Raw genomic sequence first — 22,335 nt, forward strand, 5'->3', positions numbered from 1 at the left:
ACAGTTCACAAAGGTTCCCTTTTCTCCAAAGCTTCACCGGCATTGAATATCTCTTTTCTTTTTGATAATAGCGATCCTAATAGGCATTAGGTGATATTTCATTGTGGTTTGGATTTGCATCTCCCTGATGATTAACGATATTGAACACCTTTTCAAGTACCTGTTGGTCATCTGTATGTTTTCTTTGGAAAAGAAAATGTCTATCCAGGTTCTTTGCCCATTTTTAATTGGATTATTTACTTTTGCACTATTGAGTTGTATGAGTCCTTTATATATTTTGGATAGTAAGGCCTTATCATATATATGGTTAGCAGATATTTTCTCTCATTCTGTAGATTGTCTTCTCTATTTTTTGGTTCCTTTGCTGTGGAGAATCTCTTCAGTTTGATGTATTTCCACTTGTTTATTTTGTCTTCTGTTCCCTGTTCTCTTGGTGTCTTGCCCATGAAATCATTGCCATGATCAATGTCAAGGAGCTTTTCTGCTGTTTTCTTCTATGAGTTTTAGAGTTTCATTGAGAAATGAATATTATTTTTAATAATCAGGTCAGGTTTCGGTGTCTACAGCAGCTGAATAGTCATCTCTGAATCTGAGACTAGTTCATACTTCTCTGAGTTTCCTGAGATGTAGATAGGGCTATCCCTTCAAATTCAAGGATAAGAAACAACACACAAAATTCTGCTGATGGACTGGACTCCTTTACAACACATTTTAGAGGTTGAAGATACAGAGCATCTTCCAGTATGTATTATTCTTTTTTATGGTTATGCAATCAGATAGAACCCATATTAAGGTTTTTTACAAAGCAAAATTATAAAGGAATGGATTATAGTTTATGTAATGTGTATGAAATATCATTATTTATAATTTTCTTATAGCTTGGTTAAAACAAAAATTATAGGAATATAACTTGTCAAAATTACTTATAACATTTGCAATAATTCATCAATAATTCTTTCTCCAAAAATAATGCAGATACAATAATATAAAGGAAACAGCTTAAATTGCTCTGATCTTGGTTTTTAAAATACTTTACAGATTTTTTTAAACAGAGTCTGTTTTTATATCTAAGAAAATAATCTTATAAGCAATTCTTTTTCTGAAGACTCCTGACAGCATTTTCTTTCTTTTGAGACAGTGCCTGGCACTAATTCCAGGCATAATATTTGGGCAAAATCATCCCTATAAACTAAAAAAATGCAGGTGCAGAACAAATGGACATATAGGATCAATGTTCTTATTTATCAAGATGTTTTCCCACACAAATGAGAGTTACCAGTATAGCCCATCATATGGTCCTTATACAATATGTCATAATGCCCCTTGATTCATATTGTAGATGGTTTTTGATATTTAGATGCAGGTCTGAGATGATAAAGAAACAAGAAATTGCTGTTCTTTACAATGATGGTACTCACTGTTCATTTACTCCTGTTGCTTTTAATAATCTAGTCTGGCTCCCTTCAGCCATCTTATAAGTGTTTGTACAGATTCCCTTGCATATATTCACCTCAAAAGATATTCCCTGAATAATTACTGTACACTAGAAAAAAAATAGCCCTATTAGTGAGGGAAATTGAAAAATTCAACTATCAAACATAAGTGTGTCTTACTTTACGGAATATATAATCATTCTTTACACTTTCAAACCATTTAGGTGTCTTGCAGTTGAAAGAAGATACTATTGAAAATTTGCTGGCTGCAGCTTGTCTCCTGCAGCTGACTCAAGTCGTTGAAGTCTGCTCCAATTTTCTCATAAAGCAGCTCCACCCTTCAAACTGCTTAGGGATTCGATCATTTGGAGATGCCCAGGGCTGTACAGAGCTTCTGAGTGTGGCACATAAGTACACAATGGTAAGATCAATTGCATCATGTTAACTTGTAGTAATAACAGGTTAACAAACTACCCAAATTACTGATATGTTTACTGATGTGTGTGTGTATGTAACTATTCTAAGGTTAAGATTGTAACACTGGGATAAATTCAAAAAGCAATATAGGAGTTCCCTTTGTGTCCCAGTGGTGAACGAATCCAACTAGGAAGCATAAACTTGCGAATTTGATCCCTGGCCTTGGTCAGTTGGTTAAGGATCTGGCATTGCTGTGAGCTGTGGTGTAGGTCACAGACGCAGCTAGGTTCCCGAGTTTCTGTGGCTCTGGCTTAGGCCGGTGGCTACAGCTCTGATTAGACCCCTAGCCTGGGAACCTCCATATGCCGTGGGTGCGGCCCTGGAAAAAGACCAAAAGACAAAAAAAAAAAAAAAAAAAAAAAGCAATATAAACTTATATAATTTTCAAATGACTTGTACATAATAGATATTAGGTAAAAATATTTGTCTGGTTAGCTGTACTCAAATAAGGTTCACATTTTTTTTAAACAAAAAAGATTTAATTAAATCTCAAAGCTTGGAGAAATGAAAATACTGCCCCAAATTAAACTGTACAAGTACATATTTCAAGTAGAATCCAAAGTAATAAGAAAACACAATTTCCCTGATGTTTTTGTACTATTAGAACTTTACTTTGTAAAATTGTACAAATTATTATTCCTAATGAAATTTAGATATTCAATAAGTAAAAAACTAATATTAATGGATTGATATTAACTAGTAGAGCTTAAGAATTACCAAATTAGTAAATCAGACAATTCTGAGTGGGCTTTTTAATTGAATGGGCTTTTTATTTCTTAACGAAAATATTTTGGCTTAAAAATTTGCAGTTTAATCCTTTAACTTAAAACCCCTCTCACTTCTACTAGGAATTATAATAAAATAATTAATGTGTTTGTGTGTGTTAATTCTTTAAAAGTTGCATGGGATAAGACTACCTTTATTCAGTCAAATGACAGTGACATGAAATAAAAATTTCCATAGGGAGGCAAGTAAAAGTAGATAGAGGATATTAAATAAATACCATTCATTCCTTACCATTCATAGTAATAATTTCCTTATGCAAAGAGTATGAACTTTTTAACCTCTGAAGCAGGGAGAAATAGAAAAGATGGATCCTTCTGTGAAACTCAATCAAAAGATAAAGATTTAAGCTAAGAAAATAGCTTTAAGATTCAAAAATAAAAGTATATAAAAGTGAACAACATAGAATCATAACTAAAAACAATAAAATTAATATTAAAACTTTAGAGTTGAGGTGCATGTATTTAAAAAGTATCTTCCTAGAGTTTTATACAGACCTTAATGTTTTAAAACTTGTAATTTTTTTTTTGTCTTTTTGTCTTTTCTAGGGCTGCACCCACAGCATATGGAGGTTCCCAGGCTAGCGGTCTAATAGGAGCTGTATCCACCAGCCTTCGCCAGAGCCATAGGAAAGCGGGGATCTGAGCTGCATCTGCGACCTACAGCACAGCTCATGGCAATGCTGGATCCTTAACCCACTGAACGAGGCCAGGGATCGGACCTGCAACCTCATGGTTCCTAGTCGGATTCATTAGCCACTGTGCCACTACAGGAATTCCTCAAACTTGCAAAATTTAATTCTCTAAAAATGTCTTGTAAACTCCCCCTTCATCTTCCCACTCCTGGTCATTGTTCAAAATTTGAAGTTTCAAACATATTCCTTAAGCAATATCATTATATGGAAAATCGTATTATAATGGATTGGCATTTTAACATGTCATTTAATTATGCTACTTATATTCCTATGTCCTAAATATAGATGCCATATAATCTATAGGAACAGCAGTTCAAAGGTTAATCCTACCACAAAAACCAAACATGAAAACTTCCTGTTAAATTACTTAAATTCTTGAACTAAGTATTAACAGTTTCCTGTCTGATATCTTACTCTTGCAGGCAAAACACATTCTGATAAACAGGTTGAATTATTTTTGTTGCTCAAAATGAACTTGTCTTCCTTTTCCTATTATGTGACTGAAGCTGAGTGTTAAAGCAGGATGTGCTTAAAAATGCAATAATGTTGTCTCCTTTAATCCCTCTTTAGTGATTTTATTATCTATTATAAATACAGCAAAATACATAAAGATCTTGTATAATATGTTTTTGTAACACTATATTGATAGTATAAAAATGTAAATAATTTTAATGTCTAAGAATAATGCTAAACTCTGAGGATTCAATTATAGTCATTTGAATCATAGGTAGTAAAACAGATTGCCCTCCCTAGTATGAGTAGGCCTCATGCAGAAATACCCTCACAGGCACACCAGAATAAAGTTTGGCCAAAAGTCTGGATACTCCATGGCTCAGTCAAGTTGACACATAAAATGAACCACCCCAATCATATAAATGGTAGTCTGAAGCGATGAAATATTCAGCAGATATGTTATATTCATGTAATCCATTTTACAACAATACAAATGTGGATTTTAAAAAATGAATACCAACCCAAGGGCGCAAAACAAAACCCTTGGGAAGGTGCATAGAAGAAAGTGTTTACCTTGAAATTAGGAGTAAAATAATTCCAAAATAAAGCAACTTAAAATTAATCTTTAAGCCCAACTAAATATTTCTCTATAGTACTGAGTATTGCAGTGCCTTATATATATAAAAGTGTATTGTGAATCATATTAGCCATTGAGTAGGGAGTAGGTTTTATGACTTTACACACAGCCAGTCTCGCCTCTCTCTTTCTCTCTCCTTCCTTCATTCTTTTCCTTCACTGGAGACTGGATCAAGGGAGAATGAGATATGGGATCTTCCATAACATCTATATGATTTCAAATTTTACATACACTACCAGTAAGTTTGAGAGTGTTTTATCTTTTTCTTAACCTTTTCATAAAAATTATGTCATTTATGAAAGGCAGTTGTAGCATCGAATAATTCTCATAGCTTATTTTCTAATAAGAATAATTCCACCTCCCACAAGATTGCATTGGTGATTTAATGTTTGTGAAAGAAATCTGGAAAGTAGAAAGCACTGTATAAGTGTAATGTATTAGTATTATTACTAGCTTCATCATTTTGCTATAGGTGAGAGGATTTTCAACAAGGAACATCTGCTATAGTAAAATCAGTAGTTCTCTCTCAATTGCTTGGCTTAGTCACAAGAAGGTTCTTTGTCTAAATAGGCAAGTTATCTTGGAATTTATGGTATCAGAGCTTCCTGATGGGTCTATCAAACTGGATGATTATTGTATGGATAATTTTGCTATTAGGTTAACTCAGTTACACAATGACTAAACTCAAAGGCATTGGTGGTTCAGTGGCAGAATTCTCACCTCCCATAATGACTAAATTCAGAGTGGAACTGAGAGAGTTATTTGATTTATCCAGGTCTCCCAGTTATTCAGAAGCTGTCTTAAGCTGCTTCCAGAATATCTATTTATTGTGCAACATAAACTACTGACTAGACATGTTTATATCAATTTCAAAAGTATATTTTATTGCATTTAAAACTTCAGATTTTTACTATGAAAAAATGTTAGAAATTATAACTGCGTTGTCAAAGAAAAATATATAACATTATAAATAGAAAAAAATATAGTGATGTTTTGACGGAAAAAACTGAAACACAGCCGCCTGAAATTTGATACTTGACAAAATACAACACAAGTGACATAAGGGAGAATCAAGGTATAGTATGCAAACATTGAAAGATAGCCCCACTCCTCCTCAAAAAATAACTCCAGGGGAGTCACTTTTAGATTAAACTTAATCTTTAGATTTTTATCCATTGTAAAATATACTTTTGCCTTGATAAATAGAAGATTGTGCTTTTTCACAAGAGGGAGGAGTTTTTAATCAATCTCTGTCTCATCTCAAATAAATTCAGTATGTTGCCCCAACCTCAAATGTACAGCCAGAGCTCTCTCTCATGCTTTCAAAACAGCCTCCACTTTGAAAATGTTCAGACTTTCTCTTAAGGTTTTTTTTTTTAATTAAAGTATAGTTTATTTACAATGTTGTGCCAATTTCTGCTGTACAGCAAAGTGACACAATCATATATACACATTCCCTGTCTTATATTCCCTTCCGTCATGTTCTATCCCAAGATACTGGATATAGCTCCCTATGCTATAAATTAGGACCTCATTGCTTATCCATTCTAAATGAAATAGTTTGCATCTACTAACCCCAAACTCCCAGTCTATCCCACTCTCTTTTTTTTTTTTGGCTGAAGACCAACTTGACATCAGTCAGTTCTGGGAGTCATAAACTGTGTCACCTGCAACAGCTGAGAGAGAAAAGCACTGACATCAACTCAGACACTATCCATGTGGCCTATGAAGCAGTTAAGGCCTTTCCTTGTGTTCAATAAATAATTCCAGGTGGAAGCATTTTGTTCTTCATCTTCAGAAGGCTCCTCCATTCTGTTGTCATGGGCAGCAATAGCATCAATGTGCTATAAATGCACATATATGCTTCTCTGGCTTTTTCTGAAGTTTAACAAAGTAAAATGCTTTGATAAGCTTGTTTTGTTAAAAAGTTTCTAAAGTACAAAATTTCAGAAGACCTCTTTTTTCTAGGAACACTTCATCGAGGTAATAAAGAACCAAGAATTCCTCCTGCTTCCAGCTAATGAGATTTCAAAACTTTTGTGCAGTGATGACATTAATGTGCCTGATGAAGAAACCATTTTCCATGCTCTAATGCAGTGGGTAGGGCATGATGCACAGGCTAGGCAACAAGACCTAGCAATGCTGCTTTCATACATCAGACTGCCATTACTTCCACCACAGGTATGGAAACTTACTCAGGTAATGTAAAGCATAGTTCCAAACTACCACTAGGCCATAATCCATTCCTTATTTGTTTTATTTTATTCAGAGAATTTCTGGGACAGGATTTGTTTCACACATGTACAGCCTTCAATTAACAATACTAATAATGACGAAGAGAAAGGAAAAAGGTTTTTAAAAGATCTGCTGATAATCCCTAAATTTCAGCATACTTATTAATTTCAGTTTCCTCTATGACCAAACAGCACTTATGACAAGCAGGAAAATGACTAGGCTAACTCTTTTTCTTTTCCTGCCACATCCTAGGCAAAGTGATAATAACCATTAGAGTAGCATCCCAGAGGAGACTCTAGGAAGGAGCTAGAGTCTGGATAACCTACTAGCATGAATAGCTGCTATGATTGAAGGAATATTATAAGAGTTTCAGATGCACTAGAGCACCATTATAATGGTGTCCTCACCATGCATGCAGAAGGATATACTAAAAATGATTCTAAAAACAAACACCCTTGGATAAGATTCAAGACTGATCCACATCATACTAAATTTTAGTATGTGAACTTTAGTGAGGTTGGAGTGCAGGCTCAGTACATAGCTCTAATAATGGCAATAACCACAATTTTTTCTCTGTAGCAAATTGATCAATAGTATATATCATTTATATATCATATAATTATGTGTGAATATATGGCACATATGCACACTTCATATACTATATAATCTGTGGCTAAAGTCCTCAAATGTCATTCATATTGGAAGGAAGGATTTTTCTAGACTTAATGGATCAGTAGTTTCATAAATATTAAAAATAATTGATTTTCAACAAATTAGTAATTAAATGTTAATATTGAAAAATAGAATATTAATTTGCTGATGAATTCTATAGTCTTTTTAAAAAAATTTAGTTGTTTGTTAAAGCCCATGGAAGAACGTATTTACTCTTTTTTTTTTTTTTCCTCTAAAGAGCAAATACTCGCTCTTGCTGGAGGTTCCCAGGCGAGGTGTGCAATCAGAGCTGTAGCTGTAGCTGCCTACGTCAGAGCCACAGCAATGCGGGATCTGAGCTGTGTCTGTGACCTACACCACAGCTCACGGCAATGCCAGATCCTTGATGCATTACTCTTTTTTTTTAATTGAGGTATAGTTCATTTACAATATTATAATTGTTTCAGGTATATAACATAATAATTCAAAATTTTTTATAGATCATATTCCATTTATAGTTATTATAAAATATTGGCTATATTCCCTGTGCTGTACAGTATAACCTTATAGCTTATTTGTTCTGTACATAGTGGTTTGTCTTTTAACCCCCTGCCCCTATCTTGCTGCTCCTGCCTTCCCTCTATCCAGTAGTAACTACTACTTCTCTGTATCTGTGAGTCAATTTCTTTTTCTACTTTTTTATTTTTATTTTTATTTTTGTCTTTTCTAGAGCTGTGCCCATGGCATATGGAGGTTCCCAGGCTAGGGGTCTAATCAGAGCTATAGCTGCTGGCCTTCACCAGAGCCACAGCAACGTGGGATCTGAGGCTCACGGCAACGCCAGATCCTTAACCCACTGAGCGAGGCCAGGGATCGAACCCACAACCTCATGGTTCCTAGTTGGATTCGTTGACCACTGAGCCACGATGGGAACTCCCTTTTTCTATTCTTTTAATTGAAGTATAGTTGATTTACAATGTTGTGTTAGTTTCAGCTGTACAGCAGTGATATATATATATATATTAGATTTTTTCCATTATAGGTTATTACAAGATATTGACTATAGTTTTCTGTGCTATACAGTAGGGCCTTCTTATTTATATAATATATGGTACTGTATATATGTTAATCCCAAACTCCTGAGTTATCACCCCTCCCACTTCCCCTTTGATAACCATAAGTTTGTTTTCTATGTCTGTGGGTTTGTTTCTGTTTTGTAAGTAGTTCATTTGTATTGTATTTTTAGATTCCACATATAAGTGCTACCATAAGATATTTATCTTTGACTTACTTCACTTAGTATGATAATCTTGAGTTCCATCCATGTTGCTTCAAATGGCATTGTTTCATTCCTTTTATGGCTGAATAATATTCCATTGTATGTAAATATACCACTTCTTTATCCATTCATCTGTCCAGGGCCACTTAGGTTGCTTCCATGTCTTAGCTATTGTAAATAGTACTGCTATGAACATTGGGGTGCATGTATCTTTTTGAATTAGAGTTTCAGTCTTTTCTGGATATATGCCCAGGAGTGGGGCTGCTGGGCCACATGATAATTATTTTTAGTTTTTTAAGGAACCCCCATACTGTTCTCCATAGTGGTTGTACCAATTGACACTCCCCAACAGTGTAATAGTGTTCCCTTTTCTGCACATCATCTCCAGCATTTATTATTTGCAGAGTCTGTTCCTTTTTTGTTATAATGACTAGTTTGTATCAATGTTTTAGTGTCCACACATTTGCTAACATATAGTATTTGTCTTTCTGTGGCTGAGTAGTGTTCCATTGTGTGTGTGTGTGTGTGTGTGTGTGTGTGTGTGTGTGTGTGTGTGTGTGTGTGTGTATTATGGTGGGTGGGGCTGTGTCCCTGCCCAGGGAGTTGCTTGTCCTGAGGCATCCTAGTACTGGTGCCTACAGGCTGCTGGGCAGGCACAGGACTGAGTCCTAAGACTAATAAGCTACAAGGAGGATTCCAAAATAGCCCTTGCCAGGACCAGTGTCCACCTGGCAGAATGAGCTCCCCAAGATGGCTGCAACCAGTGTCTATGTTTCCAGGGCTATCTCTGGTTGCCCACCACTTCTCCTGGTGAATCTCTAAGATTAGCAGGTAGGTCTGACCCAGGTTCTTTTCAAATTATTGCTTCTTGCATCCTTGAAATGTGGAATCTCTATTTCCCACATCTGCATCTCCTGAATGTAAACCCTGCTGGCCTTCAAAACCGAACATTCTGCACTCTTCTTGATGCCAGATCCCCATGCTAGGAAGACCAGTGTGGAGCTTAGATCCCTTGCTCCTTGGGAAGAACCTCTGCAATTATAATTATTCTCCTGTTTGTGCGTCACTCATACTGGGGTTATGAGTCTACCCTTCTTGCTCTGTGCATTGTGGTTCCTTCTTTTTATCTTTAGTTGTAGATGATCTTTTCTGGTAGGATCTGGTCTTTTTTTAAAATAAATATTTATCCTGTAAATATCTGTAATTTTTGTGTGCTTAGGAAAGGAGATGAATTCAGTCTTTGTACTCTGCCATTTTTGAAACTCTCAGTACATATTTACTCATAAGCCTAGGGTCTTGTTCGAAGCAATTTCTCATGCCTCCCACTACAGGCTTACTGAAACAATTTAAGGGGTTGAGGCCAAGGAGTCTGTGTTTTAACAAGTTTTCCAAATGATTCTTAGATAAGCAATAATTTGAGATGCACTGGTGTAAAAGATCAACCGTCCTTAACTTTATACTGTTGTAAGTCTATACTGACATCCCTTAAGCAGAGGGCTTAGTGTGGACTTCTCTTACTTTACTGGAACAACAGGAAGTATCTATCCCAAACACAACCAGTGGCACCTTGGTCTCTGACTTCTGAGTATGCATAGAATGTGGACTGTGTGAACTTTTCCTGATGATGGTAGTGAGCAAAAGTGATCTTAAACAAATATTCTAGAAATGAAATAATGAAGAGCATTGTGATAAATGTCTGAAGAATATTTTTTTTTTAAGAAAAAACGTTACATAGCCTAGTTTTCAAACCTATTTGCAGCAGCATATGCATTCCGGAAGTGCCTGGAGTCCCACCAGCCAAGTCAAAATAATGATCCATCAGAGATAACAGGTGGGATGAGAACAGAGTTGAAGTTAACCATTGCCAGGGAATATTAGCACCTCCATTCCAATAACCTGATCTTCTCAATGTGCTATATTGCAGACCTCCAACTCCAAGAAACTGATCTAAATGACCCTTGGAAAGATTCTGAAAAAAAACTCTTACTTTCTCAGTTAATTTCAGGAGGAGTACTTTACCTAGCTTTTATCTCATTAAATTAGGGTCATGTTATCTGCCAGGCAATAATGATAAGAAGGGATTGATTCCATATACTATTGCTGTTGAATTGGCTAGTTACAAATACGTATACTTTACTGGTGTACACACATACATGTATAAATAAAAACCACCTGCTCTGTGCTTTGATTTGACAATAAAGATGCAGCCCCCATGGTGATATTATTTCATTTTAATTGGGCATGTTTGCACCACCTCCCCTAAAACCACCAAAAAGATGGCTGCTTCTCTAGCTACATGCAATAGGGCAGGAGATGCTTGCTTTGTGCATATGCAGCCATTCTCTTTCCTTTCAGCAAAACATTTTATGAGTGATTTTTCACTTTTACTCCTGGAGATTATATGTACATATTCAAAAGAGGAATACTATGTCAAATAAACGTGCATTAATGAATTAGCCACTATTATGAGCCTTAACCATAAAATTTTACTAACTTTAAATATTAAAAATAATACTTATACATTTGAATTAGCTTGTGTTTTCTCCAAAGTTATAGAAATGAAAATGCTATTTCTAATCATTTGTTCTTCACTTAATATACCATGCATCATTACTTTTCAGTTACTAGCAGATCTTGAAAACAGCTCCATGTTTACTGGTGATCTTGAGTGTCAGAAGCTCCTGATGGAAGCTATGAAGTATCATCTCTTACCAGAGAGAAGACCCATGATGCAAAGCCCTCGGACAAAACCTAGAAAATCAACTGTGGGAGCACTTTATGCTGTGGGAGGCATGGATGCTATGAAAGGTAACAGGAAAAAAGTAATCACTTTATAAAGCATCATTCAAAAAAGAAGCTATATGTTCAACATTCTCCAAATTATGAGGATGGTATTAAAACCATATTTAAAGGTGTGCATCTACAGCTAATTTTTACAAATAACATACTTTATGTAATTTTGCAACCTCCTTTTTTTTTTTTTCTTACCTTATGGGATATAACCCTTTCATTAGTGTTTGCTAAACTCTTAATAGGTACTTTTATCTTAGGGCAGTGATTTTATTTTTTATTACTTTTGTTCTATAGGACAGATTTAATTTCTTTTCTTTTTCTTTCTTTTTTTTTTTTGCTATTTCTTGGGCTGTTCCAGCGGCATATGGAGGTTCCCAGGCTAGGGGTAGAATCAGCTGTAGCCGCTGGCCCACGCCAGAGCCACAGCAACGCGGGATCCGAGCCACATCTGTAAGCTACACCACAGCTCTCGACAACACCGGATTATTAACCCACTGAGCAAGGGCAGGGACGGAACCCGCAACCTCATGGTTCCTAGTCGGATTCATTAACCACTGAGCCATGATGGGAACTCCTTAATTTCTTTTTTATTAGACTTACAATATTATACTAGTTTTAGATGTATAGCATAGAGATTCAGTATTTTTGCAGATTATATTTCATTATAGGTTATTACAAGATAATTGCTGTAATCCCATGTGCTATATAGTATATCCTTGATGCTTATTTATTTTATTTATAGAAATTTTATCTCTTAATCCCATATCGCTTATTTCTCAGTCTCTCCTTCTCTCTCAAACTTTGGTAATCACAAGTTTGTTTTCTATATCTGTGTGTCTGTTTCTGTTTTGGATACACATTCATTTGTATTATTTTCTAGATTTCACATATAAGTGATATCATACTGTGTTTGTCTTTCTCTGACTTATTTCACTAAGCATAATATTCTCTAGGTCCATCAACATTACTGCAAATGACAGAGTTTCACTCTTTTATGTGGCTAAGTAATTTATATTATATGTATATCACATATTTTTTATCCATTTACTGTTGATGGGCACTTGGCTTGCTTCCATGTCTTGGCTATTATAAATAGTGCTGCTATGAACATTGGGATACATATATATCTTTTATTAGTGTTTTCGTTTTTTCCAGATATATACCCAGGAGTGGAACTGCTGGACCATATGGTAGTTCTATTTTTATTTTCTTAAGGAACCTTCATACTGTTTTCCATAGTGGTTGCATCAATTTACATTCCCAGTAACAGTGTACAAGGGCTCCTTTTTATCCACATCCTCTCCAACACTTGTCATTTGGACATTTTTTGATGACAGTCATTCTGACAGGTGTGAGGTGATATCTAATTGTGGTTTTGATTGCCTTGCTCTAATAATTACCAATGCTGAGCATCTTTCATCTTTTCATGTGCTGGATATCAATCTGTATTTCTTCTTTGGAAAAAAGTCTATTCAAGTCTTCTGCCTATTTTTCGTTTTGGATTGGGTTATATTTTTTATATTGAGTTGTACAAGCTATTTATATATATTTGTATGTTAACCTCTTGTAGGTCACATCATTTGCAAATATCTTCTATTATTCCACAGGTTGTCTTTCCATTTTGTCAGTGGTTTTCTTTGTTGTGCAAAAGATTTTAAGTTCAATTAGGTCCCATTTATTTTTACTTTAATTTATTTTACTTCAGGAGATAAATCCAAAAAATATTGCTATGATTTATGTCAAAGAGTGTTCCGCCTATGTTATTACTAGGAGTTTTATGGTTTCAGGTCTTATATTCATATCTTTAAGCCACTTTGATTTTAGTTCTGTATATGGTGTGAGGGAATATTCTGATATCATTGTTTTACATGTAGCTATCCAGTTTTCCAAGCACCACTTGTTGAAGACCATCTTTTATCAATTGAATATTTTTGCCTCTTTTGTCATAAATTAATTGATCATAGGTGCCAGGTTTATTTCTAGAGTCTCTATTCTGTTCTATGTGTCTGTTGATCTATGTGTCTGTTTTGGTGCCAGCACCATGCTGTTTTGATGACTGTAGCTTTGTAGTATAGTCTGAAGTCTGGGAAGATGATACCTCCAGCTTTGTTCTTTTTTTCTCAAGATTGAATTGGGGCATTTTCTGGTTCTCATGGCAGCAATTTTTAAATTTGAGTATTTTCTTTTCAGCATAAGATCTTTTCAGGGGAAATTTATTTAAAATTTATCATAAGTGGAAGGGACAAGGCCTTCCAAATTTGCCTTTATACAGAAATAGAAGAGTGGCCTCTAACTTCTTGCTGTAAATTTCTTGATAGATGCTCAAAGACCAGTTACAAATAATCTTGAAGTGTTGACAACAAGATAAGCAATTCCGTCCTGGAACGAATTAATAATTTAACATAAGAACTTTATCAGTAGGAATAGGGAAATTTTTCTGAAGCCATCACCTCTACCCTGAACACTTATTAGAATTTATATTTGCTGGAGTTCCCTGGTGGCTCAGTGGATTAAGGATCCAGCATTGTCACTGCTGTGGCTCTAGTTGCTGCTAAGGTATGGGTTCAGTCTCTGGCCCCAGAACTTCAGCATGGCATGGGAATGGCCAAAAAAAAGTACTTATTTTTCTATAACTCTGTCTTTTTACACTTGATTTTTCAGTCCATAGACCATGTTGCCAAAAGGATTGGGCAAAGACTTTGTAATTAAGAATCAATTGTGTAGGATATAAAATCAACCCACTTAAAGTTTGCCAAATCAAAATAGAAATGTCTTGACACCTTGTAGAAAATGACACAAAGGTCAAAGTTCTGTGCCTCTACATCAGTTCCTTTTTTTGGTATATGTAACTGGCAAGACTATATAGGAAGTATGCCAATTAATTGTAAACCTATATAACAAGAGCTTGCGTATGCAATTATTTCCAAAGCAGTCAAGTAACACTGGTTCTTCAGAAAATAACAAATACAATGAGATCTTATAATTAATTTCATGTCTGACAGGTTGATATTTTATTGTATTTTGTTAAATAGAATGAACATTAACATTTTAAAGGCTTCTTATATGATATTTAAATTAAAAGGGTACTAAATAGAAAATGCAAGCATAGCTATCCTTTGTTTCTGACTTTTTTAAAAAAAGGGCCTAACAATGGAAAATTATGTGTTTTACTCTGTGGTTTTTGTATTCGTTTACTATTTTTCTTATTTTTTTCAGGCTTCTATTTTTTAAGTTGATATTACACAAATGAATGTGTTACACAAAATAGTAATAAGTATTTACAACTCCTTATCTTTTTAAAACTCCTTACTTTCTCAAAATGAGTGAAATTTAAGCCTATAATCCCTTGACTCTATTAACACAGTTTGACATGGAAATAAATATGAGACTCTTGAAATACCTAGTGTATGGAAATATAAAAGGCTTCTATGGGAAATTGCAGATACTACAATAATAGTAAAACCTGTTTTTGAGTACCTGATCCTTGATTGGCCTTTTGCAAACATCATGTCTAACTGATGTAATAATGCTACAAGATAGGAGTTCCCATTGTGGTTCTATGGGATTGTTGTCATGGGAGTGATAGGACGAGTTTTGATCCTGGCCAGGCACAGTGGGTTAAGGATTAGGCATTGCCGCAACTGCAGCTTAGATCATGACTGTGGCTCAGATCTGATCCCTGGCCTGGGAACTCCATATGCCATGGGGCAACCAAAAATGAAAAATAATTATAATAATAATGCTACAAGATAGAGTTAGTTTTGCAGATGAGGAAACTAAGGCTCTTAAGGTCAAATAACCAAGCCAAGGAGTAGAAAGGAAATTCTTACCCAAATTTTATGTTCCTTTTTGCTATACTACCACTATTTTAGAAGAAAGAGCAGCAACAACAAAACTGGCCCCTCTCTTTGGAGGTTTTCTTTTTTTCTTTTTTTTTTCTTTTTTATTTTTTTCAACCACATTTTTTTATTATTATTTCCCCACTACAATTTTTTTCCTACTGTACAGCATAGTGACCCAGTTACACATACATGCTTACGTTCTTTTTTCTCTCATTTTCATGCTCTGTCATAAGTGACTAGACATAGTTCTCAATGCTTAACAGCAGGATCTCATTGCTAATCCTCAGGGATCATTTCTAGAGTTTGGGGGTTTTAGAATCTATTGAAAAACCAGGGTGAGAACTTAAGAGCAAAAAAATAAAGAAAAACTACCTAAAGACATTAAAGTATATAAATAATATAAATATAAATAAATTACATTTATTGATTAAATACAAAACAGTATTACATTAAAAATATTAATTTACATTCTTAAACGAAACTATAAAAAGAATTTCTTATACATGCTTTTTTTTACCGTGTGTTGATTCATTTATCTTTTTCTCTTAAGATACTTTTTGAACTTTCACCTTTGATGTTTAGGAAATACAGTACTTCCTCAGTATTTAATTTCCTTTCTGACTCATACGATTGACTTGGAATTAGTTACTAAATATAGATATCACACAAGTGGCTGAGGTTAACTATAACTCCTACTGTGTATTTTAAAAGAATTATCAGAAAGTTGTAAGTATAATCACAGAGTCAAAATTTTTAAATGGTCAGATGATAAACATTGGGCTTTTATGCATACAATATAGTTGGTATCTTTTTCATTTATTAAAAACAATGAATTCTGAGAGACTATATGGAAGGGGACAAATTAAAAGCTAATATAGTGATTTTTAGTTCATTCTTAAAATAGATGGAGGAAATTATTAAATCAGATATATTCATAACTGCAGGAACTATTGTGTTCCAAACAATACTACAAAGTTTGGTTGGTTTTGCTCCCTCTTAAGTAGATCATAAGCGAGGATTGAATAGGAGTTTTAAGATAAAATAATAAACAATATTTACAGTGTTTTAGGGAAGAAGATCAATTTACACAGAAAAATTATGGAGTCCTAAACAGAGAGATTAGTTTAAAAAAATCTAATTTAAGTTTTCTCATCAAATATACAGCTACCATAATAAGGCAGCTAGATGATTTACTTTTTTTTTTTTGTCTTTTTGCCATTTTCTTGGGCCACTCCCGTGGCATATGGAGGTTCCCAAGCTAGGGGTCTAATCAGAGCTGTGGCCTCCAGCCAACGCCAGAGCCATCTGCAACCTACACCACAGCTCATGGCAACACCGGATCCTTAACCCACTGAGCAAGGCCAGGGATCCAACCTCCAACCTCATCGTTCCTAGTTGGATTCGTTAACCACTGAGCCATGACGGGAACTCTGAGGATTTACATTTTGATTAGCTGTAGCAATCGTGGAAGTCGGCAAATGGGCTAAAGAAATTCAAGAATTGAAGATACAGAACTATCAGTCATATATGTTCACACGTACGAAGAAGTGATGTGGGGTAAATTTATCTTTTAATTTTTCTCTAATACCTGGGGAAAAATAATTTGGCATGAAGCAAATCTCTACATTTTTTTCAATGTACATTTTCTGTATACAGCTGATTAATGTAGCTTTGTACAATTTTCTGACTAATTACTTCACCATTAATACCTTCATAATCTTAACAATTAGTGCAACCTAGCTTTCATTTTCTAATCTAAATTGGCTTTTTGGTAAATTCCACTAATGAAAAGAGTTCAAAATAAAAAGTTAAAATAGGAAGGAGTGGATAGGAAGACAGATTTGGAAAGATAAAGTAGGAAGATATGAAAACAAAGAAAATTGACTGCTTGACAGAGTGAAAGTAGATGTTTGCTTTGTAGGTATTCCAGTTTTAGTAGTATCATCCAGAGGCATTTATTGTAGAAAAGATACTCCGCTAGGTGTGTTATTTGACCTCCCAGCAATAAACATCATCAATAGAGCAATCACTGATCTATAAATCAGCATTCAGCCAAATCTACCTTTTCAGTGAAAATGCAGGGATTAAAGAGAAATGAGTAAATGAGTAAATGAGTAAATGAGAAATGAGTGCCTGTATCGTCACAAGCTTTTTTGTGAAAATCCAAACCCTTGAGATTTAAATACTTATAGTGCACTAACCAGTAAAAGACTTAAAATAGAGAAAAGTTACACTGTTTCCACTAATCAATATAAATAGGAAAACATTCAGAGCTACCATAGATATAATATACACTCCACTTAAATTTTGACTTGCTGTAACCCCATACTGTAGCCTTATAATTGGCCAGTGAATAGCCTTCAAATGTGAACTGTATTTTCATCATAACTAATGAATTATATTTGCTCCACAAATATCCCAGTAGAGGAACAACTGAAAAGTGATTTTTCTTATTCCTATGGTTGGCTTTGTGCAATTGGGTTGAAAGTCCCTAAATCAGTCACAAACTGTCCTAGGTATACTATATGGATGATTTTTTTTTTTTTGTGGGAATGCATTTAGTAATACTTTCATTTTCCACTTTGGTTATTAGTCAGAAACATTCCTGTTGTGGAGAATCAAGTTTTGCTAAAAAATAACAGCAGCTATTGTTAAAGATTGACTAAAAAAACTTTGCCTACAGAGGTAATAATTTATTATGAACTAGTGACAATTTACTATGGCAGTAGAGACAGTACACTATGATAATAAACTTGGTATTTCAGAAATTGAGTAGAAATGAACTTTTATTAACACATAAAGTAGGTAATACCTCAAAATGACATTCTTAATTATAATAAATAAATCCTACAAATGTAAATCACTATATTCTTAATTATAATTATTTATGTTACCATCATGGAGCATTATGTGAATCAACACCAAAGGCCCATTTTTTTTTTTTGGTCTTTTTAGGGCCACACTTGCAGCATATGGAGGTTCCCAGGCTAGGGGTCAAATTGGAGCTGTAGCTGCTGGCTTACGCCACAGCCACAGCAACACCAGATATGAGCCATGCCTGCGACCTACACCATAGCTCATGGCCACACCGGATCCTTAATGCACTGAGCAAGGCCAGGGATCAAACCTGTGTCCTCATGGATACTAGTCAGATTCATTTCTGCTGAGCCATGACGGGAACTCCCAAAGGCCCATTTAAAAGGAATTTTCATTTCTGTTTCTTTAGTCATTTGCATTATAAATAAACTACACACACATACCCTAAACAGAATAAAATAAAAGGGCATAAATTAATATGTTGAATGGTCATAGGCAATTAAAACTCTAATGGATGAGTAAAAAGTCAGTAATAGATCCCAAGGTAACTTTTTGTTGTAAAATATGGTGTTTGACACTTGCGTTAGTACTATCAGTAGCAATGTTATAGCCAAAGAAGCTATTATAAGAATTAAACCATATATATTAAATAAACTAATTTATTCTGACTCTTTCTTTTGGATTCAGGCATCGTGAAATATTATCCTTGCCTTGTCTCCCAGGTTGGAGAATCATCTGGGCTACTTTAATTTGAGTTGCAGTAATTGACTCTATGCTATAAATTGTAGGTTCATAAACATAATATGAATAATTCCAATTAAAAATTTGATACAGTCAGGAGTTCCTGTTGTGATGCAGTGATTAACGAATCTGACTAGGAACCATAAGGTTGTAGGTTCGATCCCTAGCCTTGCTCAGTGGGTTAAGGATCCGGCATTTCCACGAGCTGTGGCGTAGGTCGCAGATGTGGCTCGGATCCCGTGTTGCTGTGGCTGTGGCGTAGGCTGGCAGCTACAACTCTGATTAGACCCCTAGCCTGGAACTTCCAATGCCACAGGAAGTAGCCCTAGAAAAGGCAAAAGGACAAAAAAAAAAATTATACAGGCAGTTTTCACCACTGTTCAATATTGCTTTAACAGGTACCACTACTATTGAAAAATATGACCTCAGGACCAACAGCTGGCTACACATTGGCACCATGAGTGGCCGTAGGCTTCAGTTTGGAGTTGCAGTTATTGATAATAAGCTCTATGTCGTGGGAGGAAGAGATGGTTTAAAAACTTTGAATACTGTGGAATGTTTTAATCCTGTCGGCAAAATCTGGACAGTGATGCCTCCCATGTCAACACACAGGCACGGCTTAGGTAAGATCTTAATGTAAAATAGTTTCTAAAGAATGTACAATTAGTAGAGCCTTTTAAAAATTAAATTCAGCTGCACATCTTTGGGATTTAGCCAAATCCCTAGTCAAAATGTCTCTGAAATGCTGAAAACCTTAAGTAAATAATAAAAGCTTGTAAAAATTTCCTGTTATTACAGATGACATACTTGTAATCCCACCTCCCTTCTACTGGTATTTTAAAGGGTTCCCACTTCAGAAATGATAAAAACTTTTAGAAGGAATACATTATTGAAAAAATAAAATTACAACTGGGAGTTTTCTTCCCATCTTAATTTAGAGAAAGGAACACTTAGTAATGGAAAGACATTGTGTTTCTAGTGTCCCTCCCATAAGACGCAAATCTATATTTAAGCAAAAGCCTTAGGATGCAGTTCGAAGGTAGGGATATTCAGAAAAACCACCTTGCTTTGGAGCACCTCTAAGTTATACTTAAGCCAGAGGTTCCCAAGAAGTTAAATAAGGAATGGAGACTTCTGGAAGAGTGGTGAAATTTGATCCTCCTGAATGTTTGCCAAGATTCATGTTTCTTCATGCTAGTGTCTGTACATTTCAATACCAGAGAGTTTTTTTTTTTTAAAGAACAATAATTGCCTTGGTTTTTAAGAACTAACTTATATACAGCTGAAGTGTGACACACAGATCCAAGACTAATATGGTTTTCCCCTAAATAGCTGATAAATTGTCTATGTCAAATGATAGAATGTAATTGCTCAGCTCAGAAGAACGAATAAGAGAGATGGAGGACATATTAGTGGAACTTATGGATGCAGAACAGAAAAGAGAAAAAAGATTGAAAACAAATGAAGAGAGTCTCAGAGAACTCTGGGACAACGTTAAACACACCAACATCCTCATTATAGGGGTGCCAGAAGGAGAAGAGAGAGAAAAGGGGACAGAAAAAGTATTCCAAGCGATAATAGCCAAAAACTTCCCTAACATGGGAAAGGAACCACTCACTCAAATCCAGGAAGCACAACAAGTACCATATAATATAAACCCAAGGGGGAATGCCCCGAGACACATATTAGTCAAACTGACCAAAATTAAAGACAGAAACTGTTGAAAGCAGCTGGGGAAAAGAAACAAATGACGTACAAGGGAACCCCGATAAGGTTAGTGGCAGATTTTTCAGCAGAAACTCTGAAGGCCAGAAGGAAGTGGCATGGTATACTTAACGTGATGAAAGGAAAAAACCTCCAACCAAGATTACTTTACCCAGCAAGGCTCTCATTCAGATTTAAAGGAGAAATCAGAAGCTTCATAGTTAGGCAAAAGCAAAGAGAATTCAGCAACACTAAACCAGCTTTACAACAAATACTAAAGGAACTTCTCCAGGACGAAAAGAAAAGGTCACAACTGAAACAAAAATACCACGAATGACAAGGCTCACCAGTAAAGGTATATATACAGTAAAGACACGAAATCATCCACGCACAATTATGCCACCAAAATCAGAAATCGTGAGAAGAGGATGGTACAAATGCAGGACACTGGAGATGTACTTGCAGTTAAGAGACCAACGACTTAAAACAATCTCATATATACATACGCTCTTATATCAAAACTTCAGAATAACTGCAAGCCAAAATCTACAATTGATACACACACAAATAAGAAAAATCAACTCAAATACAACACTAAAGATAGTCATCAAACCAGAAGAGGAGAGAACAATAGAAGAAGGAAAGAAAAAAGAGCAACAAAAGCAAATCCAAAGCAATTAATAAAACGGCAATAAGAACATACATATCAATAATTACCTTAAATGTGAATGGACTAAATGCCCCAACCAAAAGACACAGACTGCCTGAATGGATACAAAAACAAGACCCATATATATGCTGTCTTCAAGAGACCCACTTCACTTCTAGGGACACATACAAATTGAAAGGGAGAGGATGGAAGAAAATATTTCATGCAAATGGGAATCAAAAGAAAGCTGGAGTAGCAATACTCCTATCAGACAGAATAGACTAAAATGAAGAATATTTTAAGGGACAAAGAAGGTCACTACCTAATGATCAAAGGATCAATCCAAGAAGAAGATATAACGATTTTAAATATCTACACACCCAACATAGGTTCACCACCATATGTAAGGCAACTGCTAACAACCTTAAAAGGAGAAATCAATAATAACACAATAATAGTGGGGGACTTTAATACTCCACTTACAGCAATGGACAGATCATCCAGACAGAAAATCAATAAGGAAACGCAGGCCCTGAATGGAGCATTAGACCAGATGGACTTAATAGACATTTATAAGACATTCCATCCAGAGTCAAAAGAATACACATTCTTCTCAAGTGCACATGGGACATTCTCTAAGATTGATCACATCCTGGGCTACACATCAAAACCTTGGTAACTGAAATCATATTAAGCATCTTTTCAGACCACAATGCTATACGACTGTAACTATTCAGCTCAGTTCTGTCTGTGTGTTTCTTAGGAAACATATTTTACAGAGAAATCAGAGCAAATTTTTAAAATCTAATCAATATTGCTAAAGAGGTAAAAGAGGCAATGAGACTATACCACTAAGAGGTGGATTGAGATGGTGAAAAAAGTAGAGTGAAAAAGCCAATCAAGTGAATTCCCAGAGCAGATGAGAAACACAAAAGGGCTACTCAGTCTGTAATAGAACAAATGTCTAACTAAATCTTACTAAACCTATAAATTTCCTGCCTAGTTATTTCATTGGGAATCTTTTTTATTACTATAATAAAAATCAGAGATTAGAAAAACCTATCAGAGTTAGCCTACAATTCTAAGATTTATCTAAGAATTGGTATCATAGCTCATCAAACCCTTACCTTCAAAAAATGACATTGAA

The 22,335-nt window shown here is 35.1% G+C and overlaps 1 protein-coding gene and 1 long non-coding RNA gene across 2 annotated transcripts in view; one reads left to right on the top strand and one right to left on the bottom strand.

The window, feature by feature from the left end:
- KLHL4 (kelch like family member 4) overlaps positions 1-22,335 on the top strand; it is a 98,019-nt gene that overhangs the window by 64,258 nt on the left and 11,426 nt on the right. The window contains exons 4-7 of the mRNA XM_021079961.2: positions 1,658-1,854; positions 6,446-6,658; positions 11,264-11,450; positions 19,234-19,458. Coding sequence (XP_020935620.1) covers positions 1,658-1,854; positions 6,446-6,658; positions 11,264-11,450; positions 19,234-19,458 — 822 coding nt within the window. The remainder of the gene's footprint in view (positions 1-1,657; positions 1,855-6,445; positions 6,659-11,263; positions 11,451-19,233; positions 19,459-22,335) is intronic.
- Positions 1-22,335, bottom strand: part of LOC110257755 (uncharacterized) — a 93,270-nt gene that overhangs the window by 17,968 nt on the left and 52,967 nt on the right. The gene's annotated exons all lie outside the window — the stretch shown is intronic.

This window comes from Sus scrofa, chromosome X, assembly GCF_054392235.1.
Source record: "Sus scrofa isolate SSC_HxYL_T2T_F1_AM1 chromosome X, Sscrofa_HxYL_maternal_Yorkshire_Landrace_v2.0, whole genome shotgun sequence".
In the NCBI taxonomy this organism is placed as follows: Eukaryota; Metazoa; Chordata; class Mammalia; order Artiodactyla; family Suidae; genus Sus; species Sus scrofa.